This window comes from Salarias fasciatus, chromosome 23 (assembly GCF_902148845.1).
Source record: "Salarias fasciatus chromosome 23, fSalaFa1.1, whole genome shotgun sequence".
NCBI lineage: Eukaryota > Metazoa > Chordata > Actinopteri > Blenniiformes > Blenniidae > Salarias > Salarias fasciatus.
In genome coordinates, this window is record NC_043766.1 from 12,412,332 (window position 1) to 12,434,500 (window position 22,169).

Genomic DNA, 22,169 nt, shown 5'->3' on the forward strand with positions numbered 1-22,169 from the left:
TGATTACTGTGAGAATGACATTATATTTATTTGGTTCTAGAAACGTTTAAGCAGATATTTGAAAAATTTCATGAATGCCATTGCTGTGTACTCTGACATTAAGGGAAAAATGTTGTTTTATATTTCCCTTATATCTGGAGCCATTTGTTCATGTCCGAGTCTTTCGGTATTATTTTATTTGGTAAAAAATCCCATATATGCACTGTTTTGCTAGTGTTGTAAGTAGCTACAGGCTGTGGCATCAGTGTTTTAATCTGTCACCTCTTCCCAGAGTTCAAAAGCAAACTTTTTCCTGCAGAGTTGTTTTCCCCTCATGTAGACTCAGACCAGCGGTATTGAATGTGCGTACGGGAGCGGCTGTCAGCGAGTGCACTGGGGAACGGTGGAGTTTGAAGAGTGAGATCTGCCTGCGCATTGTCGCATGGGTACTGATTAACTTACGCTGAATCTGATGAGACGAACTGACCAATGGACCATACCATTTGTGTTTACTTGGGTCTTTCAGGTTTTTGAAATGGTGAAGTCATTCTGGGGTGTACTTCCGTTCAAGTGCAATGGCCTACTTGAAAGCAGCTAGTGCCATTGTAAGGACATGCTATATGGATATGACTGAAGAATAAAATGGGTGAAATTGTAACCATCAGAGATTCCCACGCTTCCATTTCTGTTGTGGTTCCAGCTGTGGTCTCTGTGGAGCTTTCTCCCACGTCACTGCGGTTTGTCAGCTGATCCTCTGCTTATTTTATACATTCTGTTCAGGGACCGCCTCTTGCTTCTCAGCATATTTATAGAATTTTTGTAACCGAAATGTATGGAGAAAGAGCAGAAAATAACCCTTTGATCAGAAAAAGAAATGCACATCTTTCCGTGTTCAGGGTCGCGCTGGGCTGGAGCCACTCCCAGCTAACGATGGGTGAGCGGAGGCTACAACAGTCAATCACAGCACAGACACAGAGAGATGGATAACCACACACACACACACTCACATCGAAACAGACATGTGGTCTTTTAATATCATGCTCGCAATGCCAGATGTTTTTGCTTTTAATTCTTGTTTGTCTATGATGCAGGTTTATGTATTTTGTTCTGAATTTTTTTTATAGAAATGCATAATCTGATTTATTATGATAATGCATAATTTGTTCTTTGTGTGTGTGTGTGTGTGTGTGTGTGTGTGTGTGTGTGTGTGTGTGTGTGTGTGTGTGTGTGTGTGTGTCCGCATATGTATTTGTGGTTTCCAGGAATCTGCTGTATGTGAACCCTCAGAGTCTTAACTTTGCGAACCGCCAAGGCTCAGCCCGTAACATCACCGTGAAAGTGCAATTTATGAATGGAGAAGATCCAAACAATGCAATGCCGGTACGCCATATTGAAAGACACGATACTTGTTTTTGAACCAAATGTCTGTCTCATTATAACCAATGTTCCTGTTAGTTTATCATGTCATGATATGCTACAGATACATTTTCCTGATGGCTGTGTGATTGTCTGTTATGTTACTGCTCTTTACAACTCAGGTGATATTCGGGAAATCAAGTTGTGCAGATTTCTCCAAAGAGGCCTACACTGCAGTGGTGTACCATAACAGGTGAGTGTGTGTGTGTTTTGTTTTTTGTTTATTTTTTGTTGTTGATGCTGAAACATTCTTTAACATGCGCTGTATTGTAGCAGCTTCCAAACGTTTTTGATTTATTAAAAAGGCTATATTGACAGGTACGATCAGCCATTGTGCTGTTTATTTGTGATTTATCCACTTTATACGCAAAATTATTTAAAATCAGTCTGTTTTTGAGATGCTGCTAAGATCACAATGTCTGCCATAGCTTCAAAGATATTTTGCATATTTATATAAATTTAGAAAAATCACGCAAATCAACACAGTGACAAGTTCAATTCCTTGGAATAAATTCTTCTATTTCTAGGGAGGGTCTGTTTTTTTATCACCACTTTAGAACATCCAGCAGTTCATCATTTGTCTCCCAGAGATCACACCCTTTACACTATAACTTATTAACGAATGAATAATGTCATCACGAAAACAATTGTGTAAAAGTCAAAGTATTTAGCTTTAACTGTGCTACTAATACAGTCTTCAATTCACCCAGCAAAAGCATATATTTCCCGACAACGTACCTAAAGCAACATAGATAGAATTGAATGACAATTGAAGGAGTTCTGGTTTAAAATATGTTTTTTAGAAATTCTGAATGTTTTTCCACCTTTGTGTTTGTCTTGGATTTGGGTCTCGTCCTGACAAACTCACCAGCTTTTCCGCAGTGATAGAAGCTAAATTTCTTTCTCTCGTCCAGAAGCACAGTGCTTTTTCCCATGAGAAATAAAAGCCTCTCTGTGCCTTTTTGTGTTCCTTTGGTCGCTCTCATCCTTTTAGGCAATCCTAGTGGATTTGTTATAGAGTAGCTGTAATTGTGTTTTGTTTGTTTCTGTGTACTGTTTGACAGAGAAAGCTTCCTCCCATGGGCCCTGAAAGAATTCAGCTGAAGGGAATCATTATATGTTATGTAATTTTTCTCTTTTTAGATCACAGAACTTCAGGCTTGTCACGGCATGTCCCAAGTTATAAATGGTCAGATGAAAATAAATTAATGCAGATGAGATTGATTTTTATTTCCGAACTTAATGAAATGGGGGGAAAAAACCTAAAATCAAGTAGATTTTTGTAGATAGCACTTAGCCCGTGAAGTGCATTTATTAGAAAACTTGCATTAACATTTCCATTAATTTTTAGATGTTCAGAAGTATAAACTTTCATGGAGCTTTCATGTTTCTACTGTTTATAAAAAGCTTCAAACGCAGATTAGATAATGATATTATTACTTGCTTGCTGATGACTGAAACTATGTTTGTATTTCCATTTCGTGTATATGATAACATTAGCATTTCAATTAGCAATGTAGATTTGATCAGAAAAATCAAATGAAATGACACTGAGGCGGCAGCTGGAATGAACCACAGCAGTTTAGCTGGATTAGTCCTCGTCCGTCACTCGGTTTGTGGTATTTAACACATTCTTTTTGTTACTGTTGCAGATCCCCTGACTTCCATGACGAGGTCAAGATCAAGTTGCCTGCGTCTCTATCAGACCACCACCATATCCTCTTCACCTTTTACCACGTCAGCTGCCAGCAGAAGCAGAACACACCACTGGAGACCCCTGTGGGTTACACGGTATGTGGAACTAGTAGAAACAGCCTCTCTGTTCTCATTCATGTTTCCACACATGAAACAAGCTACAATATGTCAATTATCACGATCTGTGTGTGAGGGCATATACAGTATTTACCCAAAATGTCTGTGCATTATTGAATTTTAAATACAATCTATTTCAAATGGGATTTTAAAGTTAAATTTACTGTCAATTTTTTTCACTTTCATTGTATTTTTGTTTAATTTTTTACTACCATCTCCACTTCAATTGTGTAATTTTTTTCTCCCATCTCTGTTGTCTTCTTTTCTCTAGTGGATCCCCATGCTGCAGAACGGGCGTCTGCGCACGGGTCACTTCTGCCTGCCGGTGTCTCTTGAAAAGCCTCCACAGTCCTACTCCGTTCTCTCCCCAGATGTACGCCAGTTCTGCACTTTCAAAACATCAGTTACCACATGCAGACCGCAACAGATGTGTGCTTTAGCAGTTGTTAAAGGAATAACTGTGACTGTTGTTTTTTTTCATTTCAAGTGATATTTAATTAATCCACAACAAACCATATATTTACTCAGATCTTATTGTACTTTAGGTCCCTCTTCCTGGAATGAAGTGGGTGGATAACCATCGAGGAGTATTCAATGTGGAAGTGGTGGCTGTTTCAACCATCCATACACAGGTATCTGTTGCAGGTTCCCTAAGAGGTCCTTTCACTTTCATGTTTTTATTTAGCCAAATTCATCTTAAGAAGATCAACTAAAGACACAAGCAATTGCAATATGTTTTCATGCCGTTTTTTTTTTTTTTTTTTTTAAATGGCTTACTTTTTTTTTTTTTTTTTATGTTTTATTTATAAGGATTTTCAATTTGAATTTAAGGCAATGAGAAAGACACAAACAGCACTAGGAAAACATAAAAAAAGACTAAATGAATAACAAGCTCACAACACTGGCAAACACGTGAAATAAGAGAAGAAGAAAAAATAAAAACAATAGAATAACCAAGTAAATTAAAAAAAAAAAATGGGGGAGCAAAAATCGCCGAAGTATTTACTTCTCCACTATACAGCTATCCATCTTACTGGGAGGGTATAAAAGTGAGGTAGGTGGGCATTAGTCGTTCATGTGCTCAAACACAGGACTCCATATTCTGGAGAACTTCAGGATGTGACCGGAGTGTTCGTATCTCAGTCTTTCCTCATGTAAAATACTCATGAGTTCCCTCAGCCAAGTCTCAAACTTAGGGACAACATCAGATTTCCTCAGTTTTAGGATACATCTCTTAGCAATTATCATACAAAGAGTCAAGGCAGTACGCACGTTACAATCAAGGTTTTTCAACATGTTTGAGTATCCTACCAGAGCAGTTTCGGGGTCAGGAGTTAAAACAATGTTAAAAACAATTGAAAACCATTGAAAGATGAGAGACCATAAGTTGTGTATTTTCAGACAAGACCAGAAGAGATGTGTAAGAGTCCCTTCTGATGCATTACACCTATTACATAATGGGGAAAAATTAGGGAAGATTTTATGTAATCTGGTCCTAGAATAATGTCACCTATGAACTAACTTGTATTGGATCAGTAGTCTGGCATTTATAGAGCAAGACTTGATATTTGTTAGTACTTTGTTCCATGTTTCATCCTCGATCTCAATGTGCAGCTCACCTTCCCAGCTTTGTTTCATTTTAATATTAGATGAGTCTAGCGTAGTTGAGAAATACGAGACCAGCTCTGAGATCAGACGTCTTGCTTCAGGGGTTCCCTTAAATGGCTTACAATTTGATCAGCGGTAGGAAATATCTGAGGGTGGTTGGCTTAGCAAAGATTTTTACCAAATTTGATGTTCATCAGATGAGCAAACTCACATGGTGAAAGTGAAGATTTGTTGCACAGGTAATAGGCAACATGCTGTTACTCATTTTGTCAGAATTGGCTACTATCTGGACAATCACAAAATATTTTTAAAAATTCCGAGGATGATCAGAATATAACCCCTTTATCCATAAATGCCAAGCTATTAGGCAGTTAGAAAGAATCTGCTTTCCTCATTGCAGAAGTCTTTTAAGGTGGTGCAGTCTGTGATAACATCATGAAGTTACAACGTTTCAAATAATAGCCTCTTTTTTATGTTCATCTGTCAGAATGTTGTCATCTAATATTACTGTAAAATAACTAGGGATGCACCGATACAGGGTCCAATCAGTGTCGCATGCAAGAGAGCACGAGAGATGTCAGCGGTTTGAATATTCTTTTATATTAGCGAGAATGATAAAAGACTATGAACTATGTTCTGCCAAAATATGAAGAGGAGTGAAAGATTATTTGTGCAACACCAGCAACTGAATCACCGCCGACATTCAGACCGGCAGCGTTTCCCAATGTTGCTCATTAGTTTAACTGCTCAGCACGTAACCCAGAGTGTGGGGACGGACGCTGCGCACTGCTTTATGTATTCTGTCGACTGTAAGGATGTTGGCGGAATGCGAAGCGCTGACACAGAGGCTGTGCAGAGGTGATTCGCGGCAATGCGTAGCCTTTGCATATTGTTTGCGTATGGCGAATGAATTAGACATTATGGCATTTAGGAGGTATTTGTATCGATACTCTGTGTTGGCAAGCGGCTCAAGGTTAATACTCGTATTTCTACTTGTCCTTTGAATAAGTGGTATCAGTGGATCTCTACAAATAACTTAATTTATAGTAATAAACTAGAGTTTTATTGCAATTGCAGTTTCCATAGGATTGTTTTCAAGAGCATCACACTAGTAAATTTCAGTTCGGTGGAGAAGCAGCCACATGGTGTTTGCACATGCAGATAATAATTCCTTCCCAGCAGCAGTTCATTAGTAGATGAATCTTACATTGCCAGTAATTTACTGTGGTCTGCTCCATCTCTGTGCTGACTGTAGTGTGAAGGGCTTGACTGTGGCTCGTAGAAGCTGAACTAGCCCTAATGTGCCTATAAATCACTGCTGCTGGCACAGATTAGACTTGCTGGATTCCACTGTGCTCTTGTCGTAATGTTCGTTTTTGAGGTTTTTACTCAAGCGAGCGAGCTTACCAGGTTTGAGACGAGTACAAACGAGTCGACCCCAGCTCTCTTTAGTTTGCTGCATTCCTGCCCCCTTTTCCTCCTTCTGCAGTTCTAACTTTACCACTAATGTGTTTTCTTAAGCTCAGTTACTTCCTTTTGCTCTGTTTTCTCTCCATCCGTCTCTGTCACAGCCCAACCCCCCCTTTTCCTCTCATCCCATCCACCTCCTTGTGAATACCACTTCATGCATCGTGTTGCCAACATTTGTTTTTGCCAAATTGTATTTCACACTATTTTTCTAACTCTCCATCCACAGGATCAATACCTGGATAAGTTCTTTGCCTTGGTCCACGCTTTGGATGAGCACATGTTCCCAGTCCGGATAGGAGACATGCGCATCATGGAGAACAACCTGGAGACCGAGCTCAAGTCCAGCATCGCAGCGCTCAACTCTTCCCAGTTGGAGCCAGTGGTTCGATTCCTCCACCTTCTCCTTGACAAGCTGGTGCTGCTTGTAGTCCGGCCCCCCGTCATCGCTGGCCAAATTGGTATGAAGCAATGAGAGAGTTAAGACATTACCTACATGCAGTTTATTTAAAGACCATGTTGAACACACTAAATTTGCTACTTCAAACTGTGAATACATTTTTTTTTCTGCAAATGTGAATGTGTACACTCCCATTTCACTCTTTCTGCGAGGTCCTGTATTTTAGACTATGCTATCAAAACTTCACTGGGGGACTGAGAGCAGGTGAACATATATTTTACAGGATCTCTTTATCCAAAGAAACAAATCTTACAGGTAAAATCTGGATGAATTGATCACTCAGTTGATGATTTGTAATTAAGTGTGGTTATTTTCTTTACAGGATTTTCATGTTCAAGCCATTTAATAGACTGGCCTGTCATTTCACATGGATATTATTTTTTGCCGGAATTTAAAACATGGCTGTTGCTGAATGTCTTTCTGAAAAGAGCGAACTGGTAATCCTCACAAACGATGTGCTTGGTTTTGTGTGCAGTGAATCTGGGTCAGGCGTCCTTTGAGGTCATGGCGTCCATTGTGAATCGACTTCACAAGTATCTCGACACGAGCCAGGACATGCACGGCCGCAACAGCCTGCTGTCGTCTTACATCCACTACGTCTTCCGTTTGCCCAGCACTGACCCCAACTCACCGTCGCCAGGTACCGTCCCCGTCAAACACACCTAATCTCTTTACATTTTCGTTTATGTATTCCTTATCTGTTCTATTGGTTTTTTTTGTTTGTTTGCTTGTTTTTGAGTTTACTTCATCCAACTCCCAGCTCATCCTCTCTGTTTGATTTTGGCCAAACTCATTGCCACAATATTTCTTCTTTTATTTCTTTTTATCTTGTGAATTTTTCTCCCTACATCTATTTTGTCTTCTGCCTGCTCAACACAGACACCAAGTCATCCCTAACAGGTAGATATGATCCAGTAATGTACATCTTGATCTGTGTGCAGCTGTCCGTAGATTCAGATTTTATTTTATTTTATTTTTTAAGAAAGACACATAGTTCTTTAAATCATATTTAATCTGCTCTAGTTGGTGTTTTTTCTGAACAAGTACCAACAAAAGATAAATAAGTTCTTTAAGATGAGTGTAAGAAAAAAAAAAAAGAAAAAAAAAGCTGAACAATAAACGCATTAATGTGTTTGCATCACATTCCAGTTGTCTTATTTTCCTTTTTTTTGTGTGTGTGTTACCTTGCCTCAGGTCCTGGGGGGCTGGGGGGTTCGGTTCACTATGCGACCATGGCCCGGTCAGCTGTCCGACCAGCCAGCCTCAATCTCAACCGCTCCCGTAGCCTCAGCAACAGCAACCCTGACATCTCTGGTACGCCCACCTCTCCAGACGACGAGGTGCGCTCCATCATTGGCAGCAAGGTAAGGTCAATGGTGTTTTCAGTTGACAGACTCCGGATGAGTTTCTGTTTTTAGCATGAAGCAAGGCTCAAACTGTTCCGAGCAGCCCCAATGAGGACAAAATCAGCATCAGTAGAAGAACAGTTTCACTGTTGAGCATCCAATTTAGATTTTGTGTATCTCTCAGGTGATTTGCGATGTATTGAGACTCATGTGAGGCAGTTGCACTAAATCTATTCAGTATTTCTTAACCCACAAAAAGATAGAGGCCTCCATGTGCACAGTGACCCAGGGACCTTTTTATCAACATGTAAACTGTATAGCCAATGCGTAAACATGAGCTTGGACATCTTATCTTCCTAACCGCCGTAACGCCAACCCGTCGCACACCCACCCACAGAGACGCACACACGAACAATACTGAGTGCGTGCAGGTTGTGAAAAACCATACAACACTTTTAATGTGCAGTCGAATCAGAAAGGCGCATGCTGTCAGGAAGACACAAGCGTGTGTTTTTTCAGCAGTCATACATCTTGGTAGAGGCTTAAACAGTGGTAAACACTTTATTGGCTCTTTTCCTTTTGTTTGATTTAATTTGATTTATTTGTTGTCATGTATTTTGTCTTGTATAATTTGTTATTTCCCACTCCAGACATTTTTAATTAACCCTTAAATTACAAGAGCACTGAGTGAATGATACAATGTGGCTTTCTTAATGGTCATGCTCTACCTTTAACCACGGTATGATGGATGCAGCCCCCTTTCTGAGGAATGTACCCTTTGCTCCTGCTACTGAACTTAATCTTTCTACTTTTGTCAGTGAGGGAGGGGAAGTTATATTTAGTAATAAGTAAGGGAAAAGGGAGAGAGATCATCTTTGTGCTTGGTCCTTTCTGGTGATTTTTTTTCCTTTATTTTTAATTTGAAAGCTAACCTTTTTTGGGCCCTTCGCCTCTACCAGCAGTCCTGACCTCTGAACCTCTTTAACTTGTCATTGTTCCTTCCCTCCTCCTTCCCCCGTGCTGCTCGCTTGTTCCCTTGCCTTCCTGCCTGCCTTGTGTCCTTTGACCTCGGCATCCCTAGGGCTTAGACCGCTCCAACTCGTGGGTGCACACCATGGGCTGTAAGAGTGCCCCCTGGGGATCCAGCCCTGGTTCCGCTCCAGAAACCATGCAGGTGGTTTTATGAATGCCCCGTCCTCCACTTTACCTCACTGCAAAAACAACCTTCTTCACATTGAAGGGATACTATGATATTTGGAGTTTTGGTTTATTTGTGAGCTTTGATGGAGTCACTTATAGAAAGATGATTTCTTTTTCTTTTTTTATTCATTTTATTTGATGTCCAGTTTCTGGGTTTTTTGTTTGTTTTTTTTGCCATTCTTCTTTTTTTAAAGACTCAAGTTATTGTGGAATTGTGTACTGTGGTTTTCAATCACATTGATCTCATTACCAATCAGTCTTTGATAAGCTGAAGGAATTGATAAACCTTGCTTAATACAGCTCATGTAAAACAAAAACAAAAAAGACCAAAACTTGAGAATATTACAGTATTCTGGTAAACTTAAGATCACAACTCTCCCATGATCCCGTACTTGGGAGTCACAGCCGCCTCCATGACCCTCCCACTGTCCTTTTAGAGTCTCATGTGCCAGCTCTCTTTGTTTATCACACCTAACACCTCTCTTTTTCTTGTAGTAAAAGAAAAAGTAGACAAAACCCACAGATTGCAATGCTAGATTGAAACAAATCCAGTTATCCATCACGACAAGGTACATTGCTGACTTCTGTGCCTGTGCTGTGGGGCCTACTATTTCTGTGTGTACCTGCATCACAGAGGATTGTTGTTGTGGTAAAGAAAAAGAGTAGTGCTAGAAATCATATCCATTGGCAGACTAGCTTTGACTCATTTATTTACCTTTCCTCCTGTCTGAAAATGTTCCACTCAGCCAGTAGACCTGCATGCCTCCATACTAACCCTACACACCTGCCACACTTTCACGTCAGCATGGTATATCTGTAGGTGTGAATGTTTCTACTCATCTGTGAAGTCCTTGTCAGTCTAAACCTCCATGTGATGTTATATCTTCTGACATATTGAGTTGTCCTGTATGTTACTAACATTTTTTTTTAATTAATTCTGCAATCATAGTCGCATCTAAACAATCTCATTACATTGTGTATCTCTGTGCTGACACAACAAGTACATGGTCAGCAGTTCAACCTGGATGAAATATTCATTTAAAAATATATGCATTTATGTAGCTCAGTGTCCCATAATGTCATTCTATGTCTGTGAATTATTGTTTTCACCTGGAGGGATGCAGAATGGTACACCATGTGGCCATGGCTTTAATTTCAAGAAACTCAAATCACTCTTAAGGTTTCACTTGAATCTTGTGGCCCTTTGTGCAGTTTTTCTGCATCTCTACCTGAAAGCACTCAAATCTATTGACTGTTTTAGATTTTGGGTTTAACATGTCCTAGTGTAGTTATCCTGTCCTCTGTCCTAATTGTCTTCATGTATGAACAGTGTGGTGTGTGCAACTGTGGGTGTAACTGTGGGTGTGTGCAACTGTGTGTGTGCGTGTGTGCGTGCGTGTGTGTGTGCGTGCGTGTGTGTGTGTGTGTGTGTGTGTGTGCGTGTGTGCGTGTGTGTGTGTGTGAGACAGACCCAGCAGACACATCTACCTGTGTGCTGAGGAAAAAGGTGCAACCCCACACTCCCGTTGCTCCTCCACTAACCTTGCTGTCACCGTTCCATTCATCCCACCCATAGGCCATGGAGCGCTGTGGCAATCGCATGTCTTCGCACACTGAGAGCGCCAGTTTCTTGCAAACTTTAACAGGACGGTTACCCACAAAAAAGGTAGAGCCACTTGCACTGGGGGAGGAGCCAACCCCACCCACCTCCTATTCGCCTCCTCACCTGTCTTGTTTGTGGATGTGTGCCTCTGGATTGGTTGGTCTTGTATTTGGTTGTTGCTGAGTCTTGTTGAATGCTGTTTGTCTCTGATCTGCCTCTTGTTCTCAAATCCGTTGTGGATTTTTTTTTTCTTTGTTTGTTTTGTTTTTGTTTTTGTTTTTAATGTGAGATGAATGTTGATTGTGGTCTGGCAATCACTGACTTTGGCACAGTGAGCCGTATCCCTGCAGTCTGGGAAGTCTTCAGTCATTCGGATCTCACAAGTGCTGCTACTCTGCTAAACACGTGCAACACTTTCTCAGCTGAAAAAGTCCACTGTCTGCCAGTCTCAATGACATTCGGGACATAAGCAAACCCACCAGTGATCCATATGGGCTTTCTCTTGGCAATTTACATTCTAATCAATCAGTCAGGTTGCATGTCATTTAATTGGACTTACTTAGGGGCCTATCTCACTAGCAGACGTCGCTGTGATTGCTGTGATTACTGATTAGACAACTTGGGAGACCAAAATATTACTTGCGCTCTCAGTGAGGCATCAAGTGGGTCAAGCACCGTCAGTCAGCGTTGCGGAGACATCAACCCAACGTCTCCTCAGTCTCCCTGTCCTCCAGCAGGTCTCGGAGACATCTCAGAGATGTCACGAAGACCGCTTCCCAGTCTCCGTAGTCACAAAACAAATTAGTCTCTGCAACGTCGCCGCAACTGAAGGAGACGTCTCTGAGACTTACTAACGACTGGAAAAAGTCTCCAAAAAACTCAAACAGGTTGGAATTTCCCGCCACTCCACAGAGACTCGGTTAGTCTCCAAGAGACATGTCGGAGACGGCGTCTGCCGGTCGGTGAGATAGGCCCTTTAGTTTACATAACGCAATAATCTCCTCCATCCATCTTCTGTATCTCTTCATAGTTCAGGGTTTTGGGGGGAGCTGGAGCTGACCCCTGCTAAGCAAGGGCGAAAGCTTGATACACCTTTGACAGGGTTAAAACAGAGACAGACATGAGGGCAGCTTAGGGTAATCACTTAATCTTACATACATATTATTCAAATATTATACTGGAAAGTTACATAGCTTTGAAGATATAATGTATGAAGTTGCTTAATAAGCAAGATTTTTATTCATTTATTTTTTTTTAGCTTTTTTCCAGCAGTTGTCTTAGTTCTTTTATTTTTATCTTAAGAAGTTCCAGATATCAGTGTTCCCTTCTTTACAGATGTAGGGGATGGTGGTAAATCATTTCTGCATTCAATAATGAATCCCGATAAAGATCCAGAGGTTAACGTTCCTCTATTTTCTTAGTTGTATGGATAAGATGAAGGAAGACTTGCCGGACTGCGGACAGTACTCAGTGCATTAGCCAGACTGTGTTTGATGTTACTCTTGCATAAAAACACACACCTTGACAGTTGTTCTTGATCCATCATGTGTGAGTAAAAAAACTAATTCTTTTAGCCGTACAAAAAGAAATATTCAAAGAAACTGCCTTTTGACCTCAGAGCATCATCATAATTTTGCGCCATAAAAAAATCCACATTGATTTCATGATAAGAGTACAGACATTGTGTTCGGATAGTAAATTTTGTTGCACTAAAAGAAAAGATATTGTGACTATTTTTATTTATTAAATGCATTTGTTTAAAGATTTTAAGGTTGATAACACAAACTGTTCACTGTTTTATTACTGAAGTGTATTTTCAGCGTTGGGGTCGTTTGACCTTTACTGGACTGTATTATTCTAATTATAACATTGTTAACCATGATCGTTTGTCCCACAACTGATACCTGCTACCACGTTAGTTTGAGTTTGGGACAAGAAGGCTGTTGATTGACATGTCTAACAATGAAACGATAGCCGGTTAGCTTTCATTTATTCCCTACAGGTAAACACATCGAGGAATCCTGTTGACAATATACAACAAACAACTTGAAACTACATTTTAAACTTTGATAGACAGAGATTGCTTTAAATAATATAACTCATATTGTCACCATCCGCCTTTATTACTTTCTGCCGCCACACCCCACCCCACCCCACCCCACCCTCTCTCTGCCTTTCTCGTGTGTTGTTTTCCGTCATAGCTCTTCCACGAGGAGTTGGCTCTCCAGTGGGTCGTGAGCAGTGGAAGCGTGCGGGAGGGAGCGCTCCAGCAGGCCTGGTTTTTCTTTGAACTCATGGTAAAGCATAAAATTTAACTTTAATTTGCACGTATATGATTTTACAAATGTTTTTGTAAAAGTCAAGACATCACCTAAACTTTGATTTCATCGAACCTTTAAACCACAGGTGAAGAGCATCATCCACCACCTGTACTTTGCCGATCGCTTAGAGTCTCCTAGAAAGAACCGTTTCCCCGAACGCTTCATGGATGACATTACGGCCCTGGTCAGCACCATCGCTGGCGACATTGTGTCTCGCTTCCAGAAGGTGACTTGTGTCTTTGTCTGGTGTTTCATGATTAGGTCTGTTCACTCTGGAGTACAGTAGGGTTTTGTAAGCTTGCTGCATGTACCTGAAAGTGCTTAGTCATTTTGAAAAGTGAAATAATGTGCAGTTTTTTTTTTTGTTTTTTTTTTGTTTTTTTTTTATGAGGTTTAAGACTCATGTTTCTTGACCTTTCAGGATCTGGAGCTGGTGGAGAGGCTCAACACAAGCCTGGCTTTCTTTCTCAATGACTTGCTGTCAGTTATGGATCGAGGCTTTGTTTTCACTTTGATCAGAGCCTACTGGAAACAAGTACGTCTCTCATCCTGTTTTCCTGATGGGTTTTTAATTTTTTTTAGTGGAATTGTTCAATGTCAATCAGTTTTATCAACTACAGTCTTATGTATGGAAAGAACATATGGTTTCTTGTCATAGTACACAGAATGTATATTTTATATTTTATATTTCTTTAGTCTTTTTTTTTAACAGAATTTATAAAATTCTTTGGAGAGAAAAAAAAATCTAAAATAATTCTTTAATAACATGATTGTTTTGTCTCTCCAGGTGTCCACAAAACTTTACGCTCTGCAGAACCCAACCTTGGAGTCTCTGAGGCTGGACTTCTTGAGAATCGTCTGCAGTCATGAGCACTACGTGACCCTCAATCTGCCCTGCAGCCTGCTCACCCCGCCGGCCTCGCCCTCCCCCTCTGTGTCCTCAGCAACTTCGCAGGTCAGACATAAAGAGACGGGGGACGATCGTACATGGTTGTGTCATTGTTTACACTCCCAACACGATGACGCTTAATAAACAGTATGGTGCTTTTACTGTTTAAATTCTGTCTCCTTTTTTTTTCTGCAGAGCTCTGGGTTCTCTACTCACGTCCAGGACCAAAAGATAGCCAACATGTTTGAGCTGTCGGTTCCCTTCAGAGAGCAACATTATCTGGCAGGACTTGTTTTGTCTGAACTGTCGGTTATTCTGGAACCAGACAATGAAGGGTTAGTATGTTTTTGAAGAGTTTTTAATGAGGGACAAGTGCAACTCTGACTCTGCATTGTAGTGTTTTACAGGCAGCTTTACAGGCAGGTTTCAGAGATGAGTTAACGGTATTAATATTAAAAGCTGCTCTTGACACATCAGCCGTTTGGCATCATCATGTCCCTTTGCAGTTGTTCTTGCTAAACTGTTTTTTAGTCTTATGTGGGGAAATGACCGCATGGTGAGTCAAGGAAAGACAAATTGAGCCTTGTTTGAGCAGGTTGCATATTTTTGTTCCAGGGGTTTTCTGGGAAGACAGGGATGTGTAATTGGATTCCTGTGAAACTCTTTTTTTGAGTTGGATAAAGCAAGTGCAATAAGTAAAGAGAACCTTAATATCTGCTGTTGAGGAACCCTGTTTACACACTGAGGTGTGAATGATACATCCTGTATGTGCTACAAAAGCATTTGCATGAATTATTGAATTGCAATGCTATCCTATTGTTCTCATCCATACTTGTTTGTTATATACAATGTAATACCGCCTCTGTTTTTTTCCTATAATGGGTTTTTGACTGTTTTCTTTGTCTTCTACCTTCGGTGCAGGATGTTTGGTCTACATAAGAAGGTGGTCAGTGTTGTTCACAACCTCCTCTCCAGCCATGACTCTGATCCTCGATATGCTGACCCTGAGGTCAAAGCTCGGGTCGCCATGCTTTACCTGCCTCTCATCGGCATCGTCATGGAAACACTGCCTCAGCTCCATGACTTTACAGGTGCACTGCATTTTCCCATATGATTTTTTTGGGGGGGTATTTACCTTGTTTGTGTTTTGAAATAGAATTTATAGCACATAAATATGGAAATTTATTTCATTCCAGTTTTATATTTGCAGCCTTCCTATTACATTGTCCTTAAAGCTCGTGTCCGAAGTTTCCGTTCTTTTCCAACGTATGTATCATTTTTAACAGAGCTTCAATGTGTCAGTCTGGTTCGATACTACAATATAATATTAGCATAAAGCAATATAAAAATTTATTTATGAGCCCCGCCTTCGTCTCATAGACCCCCATGTTATCCGAAAAAGCGCCGGTCAGCTTCAGCCAATAGATTTCGAGCTTCCGCTTTGTCGTGCTGTCACTCAACTTGTGCACGCAGCCAGAGAGCACGCGCACTCGCCCAGGCAGAAGTGAGTTAGCAACGCAGCAGCCGGCCCGCTTACCTCGGATATATCCATTGTCTGCTGAACATCCACCGTAAACAGCTACACATGCAGGATGCTCTAGGACTCAGAGGCACTCATTTTCAGCCGACAGATAATGCGCGTGCATTATTAAAGGGGCGTGGCTTGGTCGCTCATGAAAGCAGAGGGAGGACGGAACCTCGAGACATTGGATTAAAAAAAACCTCTCTCTTTCAAAACTCCGGACACGAGCTTTAAGTACAACATGATTTGAGAAAATCTGGTACAGATGTTGGCAGACTGTGTAATGAGGCTGGTGGAGATATAATGTGGCAAAATGCCAAATCCTGTGAGTCTTTCAAACAAATCCTCCCATGGAGTTATAATATGACCTTTAATGGCATACCTCTGAACGTGGGAGGTTATCAGTTGACCTGCACAGGGATACTGGCCTCTAACACAATGTACCAGGTAGTTTTCAACACTAGTTCATCACATTTCCTCTGCTCTTTTATTCCGTTTACCCAATGAACCTGTGTTCCCAAGTTCGTGTTCAGGAATAGTTTTGCACACACATCTTTTCCATGTGCGATGTGTTAGCTGTAATGTACAGCATCTACTTTATTTTAATTGTTTCGCCACAAGAAAAGTTTAAATACATTTGGAAAAAATAAAAGTTTTTTGCCTATCTGTGATCTAACGTTTAGTATTTAATATTTTTGTTTATTCCTTGTTATGTCTTCTCTCAATAGAGTCTCATAACCAGTGGGGTCGGCCAGGTGGCCCACAGGGGGCAGCAGTAGGCATCTGTGGTGAAGAGACCGAGGGAGAGGGCAACAGCATGATCAATCAGACTGTCGCTATGGCGATAGCAGGCACCAGCACCACATCCCCAATGTCCAGACCAAGTAGCTTTTTGCTCAACTCGCAGGTAATTTTCTATTCAACAGAGCTCCACAGCAGCGAATGTTGATATGAGAGGAAGGATTTATAGAGTGTACACGACTACATCTTTTTACCTCCTTTTCCTGCAGGCAAGTCGGCAGCATGGGAGCTTCTCCGCCGAATCCAGCCGCAGCCTTCTGATCTGTCTGCTGTGGGTGCTGAAAAACGCCGATGAGCTGGTGTTACAGAAATGGTTCACAGATCTGTCAGTGTCTCAGCTCAACCGGCTGCTGGACCTTCTCTACCTCTGTGTCTCCTGCTTTGAGTACAAGGTAACAGCAGTGAAGGCTGTCAGTAACTGATAAATTCAAACAGTTAACTTCAATATATCCATCAAAAACACATTTGCAATGTAGCATGTCTATTTTAACAGTCTTCTTCTGCAATGATTTTTCCAAAAAAAAGGAGCTGTAAACAGCCATGTGTACTGTGTGTCTGGATGAGTCTGCATATTTAAAATTGTTGTGGAATCCCCTAAAGTGCACCTTTGATTTATTCGACTCCAAGCATTTTGCCTTTGAAAACCTCAGCTGTGCATTTTGCTTTTCCTCATGGAATATTCTTTGTGGTGTTTATGCTTTGGCTCCCGTGGAAATTCAATAATAACAGCAGACCACTTGCTGTTCTCTATACCGTAATCTTATGCTTTCTTTCTGGGTACTTTAAGCACTTTCCTTTTGCATGCTTGTGCAATGCTTTCACGCCACTAATCTGCTTTGCTTCTTGGGTGCTGTGCTGCAAATAACTTTCCCGCTGTGTGTTCTCTGTCTGTCCGCTCACCCTCATGGATACAAGGCCCATGTTGTCTTCACCATGCAGGGCAAGAAGGCGTTTGAACGCATGAACAGTCTAACGTTCAAGAAGTCCAAAGATATGAAGGCCAAGCTGGAGGAGGCCATACTGGGCAGCATCGGCGCCCGGCAAGAGATGGTGCGACGGAGCAGGGGACAGCTGGGTACGGCTCACTTTCTGGCACCTACTCACTAAAGTGAAGATAAAAACGAGGGGATGAAAGTATGCGACATCTCTGTATCCTCAGTCTCACATGCACACAGCGCACATAGTGACCTTTTGATTGTGCTGTAGACACATCTCCTGCCAGACCCGGTCACGTTTCCCTGTGTACACACTGCCTCTTTCACCGCCATTTAAAAAGTAAATAAATGTTTCTCCATCATTTAGAGCGGAGTCCATCTGGCAGCGCTTTCGGCAGCCAGGAGAACCTTCGATGGAGGAAGGACATGACCCACTGGAGACAAAACAGTGAAAAGATGGACAAGTACGTCCCACTTCTCCCACTTTGACGTTTCTGATTGAAATTTCCAAACATCAATAAGGCAAATGAGTTTTTAGTCATTTAAACTGAATGTTTTTGTTGTCCTTGTATTTGAAACAACACAAGATAAGGCAAATGATTGTGAGTTGTACAACTTATTCGGTTAAAGGGCTAGTAGTGTTAATTAGTTTGGTGTAAACACACTGAGGAGCATGTTGTTGTGCTTGATAGAGCATCATTTGCATTTCAAAGTATGATACCACCTTGAAAGAAAATGTTTTTTTACACGATATGTTTTTCTTGTCGGCATAGGCATGTTTTTGTCAGCTCACAGTTCTTTCATGTTTTGTTCTGACCTTTCTAACTGCACTTTTCTATTACTGTAGAATACAGTATAAATACTGTTACAGAGTTTAATAAAGCTTTTATCGTTATGGCAGAAAGTCACTGACAAGGTGTGTCTACAAGTCAATATCCATCATAAAGTAATTGCTCATTGTTTTTCAAGTACTGTCCTGAATTTACAAGACAAGAGAATCAAATTAAACTATGTGACTGTGTTGCTATTTGAACAGGAGCTCCGGATACATTTGTAACTTGCACTCCTGAAGCTTTGCTTGATTTATTTATTTTTTTTGTGAATTCTCGTCCCCAACATTTTTTGCCTCTTATTTTTCATTTGTTCTCTCGTGTCGCTGTGTGTTTATGTAGGAGCCACAGATCAGTCAGGTATTGTATGGTCCAGAATTGCTGTGTGCTCCTTTGAATTACCCTCTGCTTTAGTGCCTCTTTCAAGGTGTTCCGCATGCATGTGGGAAGTCGTGGTTGAAATGGACACAAATGAACTTTTTACTCACCCAAATTTAAAAATGATTCTTTTTTTTTTTTTTTTTTTTTTTTTTTTTTTGCCATTGAAACATATGTGTGTTGTAGCCACTGATGCAGTCAGTAATACATAAACACCTACTTAATCTCCATTTCAACTTTTTAAGTTCACACATGTACAGCAGTGCACTAACAGAGACCTATTGATCCATATTCTGCCATTAAATTCCCATCCCGAGCAGTCCCTCTGTCCTGGTAACAACATACATCTTGGGGTTGGTAGCGGTTGCAGTGGGTCTGTTTTGCTTTTTAACCAGTCTGCTTCTTGTTTTGGGGTCTTTGACTCGTTTGTCTCCCTTGCTGCTGCTGGTGCTGCTGCTGCGGCAGCGAAAAATAAGACAAATGTAGCTCTTTCTGCGGTTGATTGTTTTCTTAATGGAATTTCAATAACATGCATATTAACAACATGAAATCAACACTGTTATTAGTGTAGATAAATGTACAATGTAACAGTGCAGCGTAGCAGTTTACCGTATTAAAATTTAGTATTGTTTTGGGCTAAAGCAATTCAGGTAATAAAGCCAGTTGAGGACTCAGCATATACAATTGTTTTAAAAGTCGTGTGTTGTATATGATAGCGCCTTGAATGCAGTGACTCTAAGCCTGTGCATCATTCAGCAAAAATGTCATCACATCCGAATGAGATTTGTTTATGAAGTTCTTCTGTGAATTCTCGATTGCAGGACAAGAGCAGAGCTGGAACATGAAGCACTTATCGACGGAAACCTTGCCACAGAAGCCAACCTAATTATCCTCGACACTTTAGAAATCATTGTGCAGGTAAGCCATTGGACAATATTTACCAAATGACTTATATTTTGTTTTACAATTTCCTAATTGAATTGAATCCCCCCGCCCATATCCAGACGGTTTCAGTGACAGAATCCAAGGAGAGCGTCCTGGGAGGCGTGTTGAAGGTGCTGCTCCACAGCATGGCCTGCAACCAGAGCGCCCTCTATCTTCAGCACTGCTTTGCTACACAGAGAGCCTTGGTGTCTAAGGTAAGACAAGGAGGCTGTGATGGATGATGGGATTTATCTGAAGTTTCATATGTACTTCACAAATGACCAGGATGGCATGTTTGTCATGATTTCTTTGTGTGTGTGTGTGTTTCTCTCTTGTCTTTCAGTTTCCTGAACTGTTGTTTGAGGAGGAAACGGAGCAATGTGCTGATCTGTGTTTGCGGCTGCTGAGAAGCTGCAGCAGCAGCATCAGCACCATCAGAGCTCACGCCAGTGCCTCCCTCTACCTCCTCATGAGGCAAAACTTTGAGATTGGCAATGTAAGGATGCATTAAAACTTATGTGCCTATAGTTGAGTAGCAGCAGGTTGGACTGATGCTAGACTGACTTTGTGAAACCTAAACATTTCCTGAAAAGCACTTTTATGTTGACGCTAAGAAAAATCACATCTTTAGTGGTATATGTGTCATTTGATCAGTTATGAAAGACAAATATTTAGAAAATTAATTTACATGAATAAAATTCTTTTAATTCTTCATCTTGTCACATAAAAGTTAATCATTTTAAATATTAACATAATATGATCTTTTTTTGTGTGTTTTTCCTTTTCAGAACTTTGCGAGAGTGAAGATGCAGGTGACCATGTCTCTCTCGTCACTGGTGGGAACATCTCAGAATTTTAATGAGGAGTTTCTCCGCCGCTCTCTGAAGACCATCCTTACATATGCAGAGGAGGACCTGGAGCTGAGGGAGACCACCTTCCCAGACCAGGTACTGTTTACCAATCAGCTTATTTGCTTATTTTCAATCACTGAGTAAGCAGGAGATTCACTAATTTTGTTCACTGAGGTTGTTGTTCTTTAAAATGTTAATCGGCAACCTTTCGTTAAAGATTAACACTGAAGATTTTATTAGTTGAGAGAAAACCAGGCTCCTTGTTCTGAGTATTTTGTTCCTTTTGTCCCTTGCAGGTGCAGGACCTTGTGTTTAACCTGCACATGATCTTGTCAGACACAGTGAAGATGAAGGAGCATCAAGAAGACCCCGAGATGTTGATTGATCTCATGTATAGGTACACAACACCCTAAATTAAGCTGCTTTTCAAAATTATCATTAAGCAGTGTATTTCCTGACGACACACGTGTGCTTTTTTTGTTTTTGTTTCATTCAGGATTGCAAAGGGTTACCAGACATCTCCCGACCTTCGGCTGACGTGGCTACAAAACATGGCTGGAAAACACTCGGAAAGGAACAACCACGCCGAGGCTGCTCAGTGTCTGGTGCACAGCGCCGCTCTGGTGGCAGAATACCTGAGCATGCTGGAGGACCGCAAGTACCTGCCTGTTGGCTGTGTCACCTTCCAGGTAAAGACGTGCCTTGGAGAAACAGACCTGTCCTCTTTAGTGATCAACACAGCATTTTGACTCAGAGTCGTCTGCTAATCAATGTGTTTGCACCTTTGTGTTTTCGTACGTGCGTTTATATGTACGTGTCGTACAGAACATTTCTTCAAATGTGCTGGAGGAATCTGCAGTTTCTGATGACGTGGTGTCTCCCGATGAGGAGGGAATCTGCTCAGGGAAATACTTCACTGAGATCGGCCTTGTGGGCCTTCTTGAGCAGGCGGCTGCTTCCTTCTCTATGGTGAGAGATCTTCTGTGATCAGATTGGTGCTGCCATTCAGGGATTTTTGAAAAAAAAAACAGGGTTTTTGTTTTTTTATAGATTTAATATAAATAGGATATAGAGGCATTCTAAACTGTCCGGTCATTTCAGTTTAACCGCATTGCATTCAACTTTTACACCATCGAGGTGGGATGACAATACTACTGTAAACTGAGGACATAGATCTATATAAGTAGATTCCCCTTTGACTACAGCTGCTTATTGCAGCCGATGATACAGCACGGACTGACTTTTTTATTGTTTGTTTTTTTTTTGTAACGATTGTGTTTGTTTTTCTGTCAGGCGGGCATGTATGAGGCAGTAAACGAAGTGTACAAAGTACTGATCCCCATTCACGAAGCTAACAGGGACGCAAAGAAGCTCGCAACCATTCATGGTAAACTCCAGGAAGCCTTTGGCAAAATCGTTCATCAGGTAAGTACTTACACACACACACACACACACACTCACTCATACAACACATTCTCTCTCACATGATAGCTCATGATAAATAACTGACTTCAACCAACGGAGACACAATTTTAATTTTTCATTTGGACCTCAGTTAAATGTTTTTCCACCATCCGTCCTTCAAACCTATGAAAACACTTGCCCACCTTTTAGTGTAAATCCAGTAAGAATTGTGTGCTTCTGTTATTTTTGCAATAAGTAACAAAACACTGAACATTTTTGTCATTGTCATCAGTTTTTATATGACAGCAGTTTTATCTCTTAATATTTGCCTTTCGTGAACGAGGCGGTTAAAGATCCTTCCAGCAGGATTTTCACTTTCCACTCAGGGTTCAGGAAGTGTAGCCTCTCTTCTCCACTGCCTCA

General features: G+C 41.0%; 1 protein-coding gene across 21 annotated transcripts in view; it reads left to right on the forward strand.

Annotated features, from left to right (window-relative positions):
* The window catches only part of dock7 (dedicator of cytokinesis 7), a 53,221-nt gene that overhangs the window by 24,051 nt on the left and 7,001 nt on the right, over nt 1-22,169 (forward strand). For 3 of the 21 annotated variants that reach the window (XM_030082383.1, XM_030082386.1, XM_030082391.1), the window contains exons 15-44: nt 1,242-1,359; nt 1,518-1,588; nt 3,048-3,186; nt 3,479-3,580; nt 3,753-3,839; nt 6,512-6,743; nt 7,218-7,382; nt 7,622-7,642; nt 7,937-8,106; nt 9,170-9,262; nt 10,865-10,954; nt 13,093-13,188; nt 13,298-13,438; nt 13,634-13,747; nt 14,000-14,167; nt 14,297-14,436; nt 15,023-15,192; nt 16,352-16,530; nt 16,634-16,816; nt 17,340-17,499; nt 17,727-17,823; nt 18,532-18,549; nt 19,389-19,485; nt 19,572-19,706; nt 19,835-19,987; nt 20,280-20,438; nt 20,639-20,739; nt 20,839-21,031; nt 21,168-21,311; nt 21,636-21,767. In XM_030082383.1, coding sequence (XP_029938243.1) covers nt 1,242-1,359; nt 1,518-1,588; nt 3,048-3,186; nt 3,479-3,580; nt 3,753-3,839; nt 6,512-6,743; nt 7,218-7,382; nt 7,622-7,642; nt 7,937-8,106; nt 9,170-9,262; nt 10,865-10,954; nt 13,093-13,188; nt 13,298-13,438; nt 13,634-13,747; nt 14,000-14,167; nt 14,297-14,436; nt 15,023-15,192; nt 16,352-16,530; nt 16,634-16,816; nt 17,340-17,499; nt 17,727-17,823; nt 18,532-18,549; nt 19,389-19,485; nt 19,572-19,706; nt 19,835-19,987; nt 20,280-20,438; nt 20,639-20,739; nt 20,839-21,031; nt 21,168-21,311; nt 21,636-21,767 — 3,868 coding nt within the window. The other 18 variants (XM_030082387.1, XM_030082389.1, XM_030082392.1 and 15 more) reach the window with 13 other exon arrangements.